Raw genomic sequence first — 6,158 nt, 5'->3', positions numbered from 1 at the left:
CCTCCTTCCTTCTATGCTTCCCTTCTTCCTTCTTATCCTTCATCTCCCCCTTCCTCCTTTCTTTCCTTCATCTCTCCCTACTTCTCTCCTTTCCTTCATTTCCCCTTCCTTCCTTCCTTCCTTTTCTTCATACCTTCCTTCTTCCTTCCTTTCCATCATTTCTCCTCCCTTGCTTCCATTTTTCCATTTAGTCTCCGCTTTCATTTCTTCTTCTATTATTTCAGCTCTCCCCCTTCCTTCTTTTCCTTCCCCTCTTTTCCTTCATTCTTTGTCTCGCTTCCTTCTCTCTCTCTCTCTCTCTCTCATTATTTTCCCAGGTGTGGTGTTTCAATAAATGAGAACAAGAATAACTGGATAAACTGGCTTCTGCACACACACACACACACACACACACACACACACACACACACACGTACGCATACATAAACACACGTCTATAATACGTACCGTAATTTTAAGTAGATATGCACACACACACACACACACACACACACACACACACACACACACACACACACAGGATAGAGAGAGAGAGAGAGAGAGAGAGAGAGAGAGAGAGAGAGAGAGAGATGTGGTAACCTGGGATATAAGGTGTCAACAGGTAGCCAGTCGATCCTGAATACTCACTGATATACACACACACACACACAACTCTCTCTGTCCCTCTATCTTCCTGTCTATCACACATTCTCTCTCTCTCTCTCTCTCTCTCTCTCTCTCAGAACGTGCCGGTATGTCAAATTCCTACCTTCACCCCGGCCGCCCCATAGACGCTGTGACGAAGAACGGGGTGAGAAAATTTAACCCTTTCAGACCGTGGACATGTTCTCTCTCTCTCTCTCTCTCTCTCTCTCTCTCTCTCTCTCCATTTTGCTTTCATCTGACGGGACTAAATCGCTTGTAAAACTTTAATACGAGTCGTGGGTGAGTGCGATACGAGAAGCCTTAGTTATGAGGCAGGAATGTGTCTCCTTGGTCACTAGTCAAATCAACCCACCAATCTGACTATACCTGTACATTCTCTCTCTCTCTCTCTCTCTCTCTCTCTTTCCGTGTGTGTGTGTGTGTGTGTGTGTGTGTGTGTGTGTGTGTGTGTAACCTATGTCGATATTGGCAACACACCAGTAAGAGCCCCCCAAAAAAAATACCCAGGTGTAATATTCAAAATAAATTAAAGACGAAAAAGTGTTAGGAACCCCCCTAGAGACATGACTTAAAATCCGCTGGGTAAACCAAATCCTTCATCTCTTTATACGATGTCGGTAATATACAGGAATCATCGTAGTGAAGAGGGTGAGAGGCTGATTAAGGGATGGGAATAAGTAAGAGATTGAATTACGTTAAGGTAGAAGCAGGTGTGAAGCAGGTGTACTGAGACAGGTGTAGAAACAGCGAGTGTAGAACAATGGAGTGTATGCAATTAGGTGTCACAAGGAGAAGGCTACAGGTGTGAATGAGGTAATCAGGACGCCAAGACAGGCCAGGTGTAACAGGACAGGTGTTTAACGAAGGATATATATATAGAGAGAGAGAGACTAAGATGAAAGGACAGGAGTTAGGACACCAGGGCAGGGCAGGGCAGGTGCTGAAAAATGACGAGACGGAAGGACACAAGCAGGCCAGGACATAAGGCGCTGTCAGGTGTACAAGGCAAGATGTACAGAACACGACAGTTGTAAAGAGTGTGAGGTGAAGGGAGTACAGTACAAAGAGATCACACAGGGCAGGACAGGCGTACAAGGAAGGACAGATGGGAGGTGAGATGAGGGAAGGACACAAAGACGGTAAAGCAGTGTGGTGTCAGGTGGCTGTATTAGTGACCATTATGTTACCTGATACTCCCCTTAGCCCCCTTACACACACACACACACACACACACACACACACACACACACACACACACACGGGGCAATTTTCGCCCTTTTGCAGCTTACTTCTCGTACCTCAGTGACAGGATACGACAATACTGCAGTTCACCATCCTTTCCATGACAGCTCTTCTTCGTGACTAGCACCAGAGTCTAGTGTTTACATCAACAGTAAAATTAATAATGATTATAAAAATACACCAATAAAGAGTCATCGTACTGAGTATGTTAAAAGGAATGTTTCTTTCTCCCTCACTATCGGCGAATTGATTAGTTTGATGGCAGGACGAATTGATCCATCTATCTATCTATATACCTATCTATCTATCTATCTGCCTGCACTAATATCACGTAAATTCTGCAACACACACACACACACACACACACACACGAGTTGGCATTTGAACTTAGCCTGCGACCTTTACCTCTGACTGGTTGTTCTCAAAATCGATACCTTTTGTTCTTGTCTTACCTTCAACCTTTCCACCAAGTTTGACTAAAATCGGATCTAAATTGTCTGGGAAAATAGCAGCCTACACTGTTTGTCCTTGTCTTACCCTCAACCCGTCCACCAAGTACTGATAAATTTGGAACTAAACTGTCAAAAATACCAAACTACATCTCAGTCCCTCACATGCCAGTCAGCATCTCCGAATGACGCCATGATGATAAAGGAATTAGTAAAGCAATTAGTCACTTAAATTAGGTCAATAAACGGGACAATTAGTAGAAGCTTAACCAGGAAAACATATACCTTACAAGAAGCCGTAGGTGTGTGTTTGAGGGTAAGGCACCACGGCGGGTCACCTGTTGCTTCTTGATACACCTGTGCTCTGATTACACTGACAGGTGTGGCCAGGTGTGTTATTACAAGGGGGGTGGAGAGGAGAGGGAGAGGAGGGATGAAGAGAGAATATGGCTGGAAAAACGGAGGTAAGGAGAGAGAAAGGTAGAGGAGGAAAAGATGGAGGGATGGGAGAGAGATAGCATTAAGGCCAGTAGGAGAGAGACAGAGAAGGGAGGGATAGAAGAGTATGTGCATACGATGAAGGCAGGAGAGAGAGAGAGAGAGAGAGAGAGAGAGAGAGAGAGAGAGAGAGAGAGAGAGAGAGAGGAAGGAGGGTGTGAATAATTGAAGGGTAAGTAGGGGAGGGTAACTAAAAGAGGGAGGGAGGGTGGGGGGGAGGGAGGGAGAAAGAAAGGTAAGGAAAAGGAGGGGAAGGGGAGGGAAGAGAAACAAAGGGATGGGAGGGCTAAAGAAGGGAAGGGAAGGGAAGGGAAAGGGGAGGATGAAGAAGGCAGGGGAAGGGACGGGGAAATGATGGGAAAAGAGGATGGAAAAGGGAGGGGAAGAAAAAGAAAGGAAAGGGAGGGAAGACAAAGAAAAGGGAGAAGGAGGGGAAGGGAGGAAAGGGTAAGGATGGAGGAAGAAGAATGTAATGGGGGAGAGGCATGAAGAAAGGGAGAGTGAAAAGAACTGAGATGAGGAGGGGAGAGAATGAAGGGAAGAGGGGAGGAAGACGAGGAGGGAGGAAGGAGAAAGAAAAGGAAACGAAAGGAGGAGGAAAGAAAAGAAGAAGTGGGGGAGGACGAGGGAGAAAAAAGTAGGAGGTAGAGAAGAAGGAGGAAGGGGAGACAAAGGAGAGGAAAGGTGAGGAAGGGAAGGAGTAGGGGAGGGAGAGGAGGGTTGAAGGAAAGGAAGGGAGGGAAGGAGGGTGGGCGATTGCAGGGTAGGAGGGTTGAAGAGAAAAATAAGGAGAAAGGATGTTATTGTTGAGAGAGAGAGAGAGAGAGAGAGAGAGAGAGAGAGAGAGAGGTTAAGTTAGGTTCGGTTTAATAAGTCAGGAGGGATGGAATACAGAGGTATATTATGTGAGAGAGGGTGCAAGTTGGGGAGAAGGCAGCGAAATGGCAGGGGACAGGGGGACAGGGCGACAGGTAGGCGATTTGTTTATGGCCACCCCTTACGGGATTAAGGTGTCTGGCTATAGATGGATAGATTGATAGAAGCATATATAGATAGACTGGTATACGATGACTCTTGTGAAGTTAAGAGGCAGTCCTAAGTCATTTAGAGATGCTAGGTTAGGTTAGGTTAGGTTAGGCTATGTCAAGCTTCCCACAGATTTGAATATTTAATCTGAACGATAATGGTCTGTTATTTTTGTTTTTATCTTTTCTTTGAGGGAATAATCTAGCGGGCTTCAGGCCTTTGGTTACTTCTTCCTTGATGAAAAAAAAAGAAAACAGTCAAACTGGAGCAGCGTTTCCCAACCTGGGGGGCGCGCCCCCCTGGGGGAACGTTTGAGATTGCTAGGGGGGGCGTGGGGTTATCAAAGTTCAACATAGGGCCTGGCCATTCCAATGCATACAGGGTATTCCCAAAGATATGTATGTATAAGAAGCTTTGACAGGAAAACTTCACAACCATCATTTCGAGCACCACATGTACTGTTGCCAGCCAGCATCCTAGCATCCATAGGGAACATTAAAAACATCGTTGTTTAGGCGTCACAGGGTGGGAGGGGGCATAACGAATACAGGCCTGACCAAAGGGGGGCGCTGTGCTAAAAAGGTTGGGAACCCCTGAACTGGAGGCTTCCTTAAATACCCCAAAATAAGTGTACTCTCTCTCTCTCTCAACATGCATGGAGATTTATTGCACGAGATGTGCACACGAGAAATACACGAAGCACAGGTGTACATGGACGGTGAGCAAGAGTATATTAGGTGTACATGACCGACAAGTGTACATAAAGTGAATTTGGTTAAAAGATGTACATAAAAAACTTCACGTAGATGAACATGATCAAAAAACGTACATTAGAGAAACGCACACGAGATACATAAACGTTCATACGATAAAACATGAGCTGCCCTACGAATAAAGTGTACACAGCCAAAAAGTGTACAAACGATAAAGGTGTACGCAAGGTGTACATGAACAAGTGTCCGAGATACAATGTACGAGAGGTGTAAATGACTAAGTGTACATGCGAGGTGCACATAAGTGTACACTTAAAAAGTGCATGACAAGAGTACATGATCAAAAACGTGTACATGCGATATGCACATTAAAAATGTACAGTACTGACCCTGAATGGTGAGGTGTACATAACTAAAAAAGTGTACATGCGGTGTGCTCTTGATCTGTGCACAGTACTGATCCCAGAATGGTGTGTAAGGTGTACATGACAAGCGTGCATGCGGTGTGCACATTAAAAGATGTACAGTACTGATCCCAAACTGGTGTGTGAGGTATACATGACAAGCGGACATGCGGTGTGTACATTAAAAAGTGTACACTACTGACCCGAGACTGGTGTGTGATGTGTACATGACTAAAGTGTACATGCGGTGTGCACATAAGTACTGATTCCGGAGTGGTGTGAATGGTATACATGACCAGAGTGTACATGCTGTGTGCACATGATCCAAAGTGTACAGTACTGACCCCTGACTGGTAGAAGACCTTGAGGGCGGGCTGGTGGGCGTGTACAGTAGTAGGGTCATGCCGCTCAATCGTGGTCACACCATGGGCGGCGGTCGGGTGTCGGTGCAAGACGAAGTCGGTGATCGGGTGTTGTCGGTGGAGGAGGGCGGCGTGGGCGGGCAGGCCGAGCACCGCCACTAACACCACCTCACACCAAACTGGCACCATTATATCTGGAGTGTGTGGAGGGCGCGAATGACTACCTCTCCTTTGTGTCTGGTGTACTACTGAAGCAGCGACCCCTGAGGAGGCCTTATATACCCTCGGCCCGCGCGGTTCTCAATGGAAGTAGGCGGAGCTAACTCGCCTTGGGTTTCTCAATGAACGTGAGGCTTTGCTGGATTACGCTAGCTTGCGCGCGCTTTTCCTTCTCTCTCTCTCGTCTTTATTTCAGTCTACCTCTCCTCTCTCCCTACGTCTTTCTTCACCTTCTTTTCCATTCCATTCATCTCACTCATTCCCCTTCTATCCCATTCCTCTTTCTCTCCCTCTCCTATTCATCCGCTTCCCCTCCCCTCCCCTTATTCTCTCCCTCCCCTTTCTCTTCTCGCTCTATTCCTCTCCCCCTCCTTCCCTCCATCCTCCCCTCCCAACCCCTCCCCCTCCACATGTAAATAAAACACCGAGTATGGATGAATGGAAGGTGTGTGTGTGTGTGTGTGTGTGTGTGTGTGTGTGTGTGTGTGTGTGCGTGCGTGCGTGCGTGCGTGCGTGCGTGCGTGCGTGCGTGCGTGCGTGCGTGTGTGTGTGCGTGTGCGCGTGTGTGTGTGAGAGAGAGAAAAAAATGGAAAGTTCCAG

At 46.8% G+C, this 6,158-nt stretch overlaps 1 protein-coding gene across 1 annotated transcript in view; it reads right to left on the bottom strand.

Moving 5' to 3' along the window:
• Positions 1-5,528, bottom strand: part of aos (protein argos) — a 21,847-nt gene extending 16,319 nt beyond the window's left edge. The window contains exon 1 of the mRNA XM_080266252.1: positions 5,322-5,528. Within this exon, the coding sequence (XP_080122378.1) occupies positions 5,322-5,528 (207 nt within the window). The remainder of the gene's footprint in view (positions 1-5,321) is intronic.
• Between the last annotated feature and the right edge of the window lie 630 nt (positions 5,529-6,158).

This window comes from Coenobita brevimanus, chromosome 19, assembly GCF_032717465.1.
Source record: "Coenobita brevimanus isolate Jiangsu-jjx chromosome 19, ASM3271746v2, whole genome shotgun sequence".
Lineage (NCBI taxonomy): Eukaryota > Metazoa > Arthropoda > Malacostraca > Decapoda > Coenobitidae > Coenobita > Coenobita brevimanus.
This window is presented reverse-complemented; position numbering and strand designations above follow the sequence as displayed.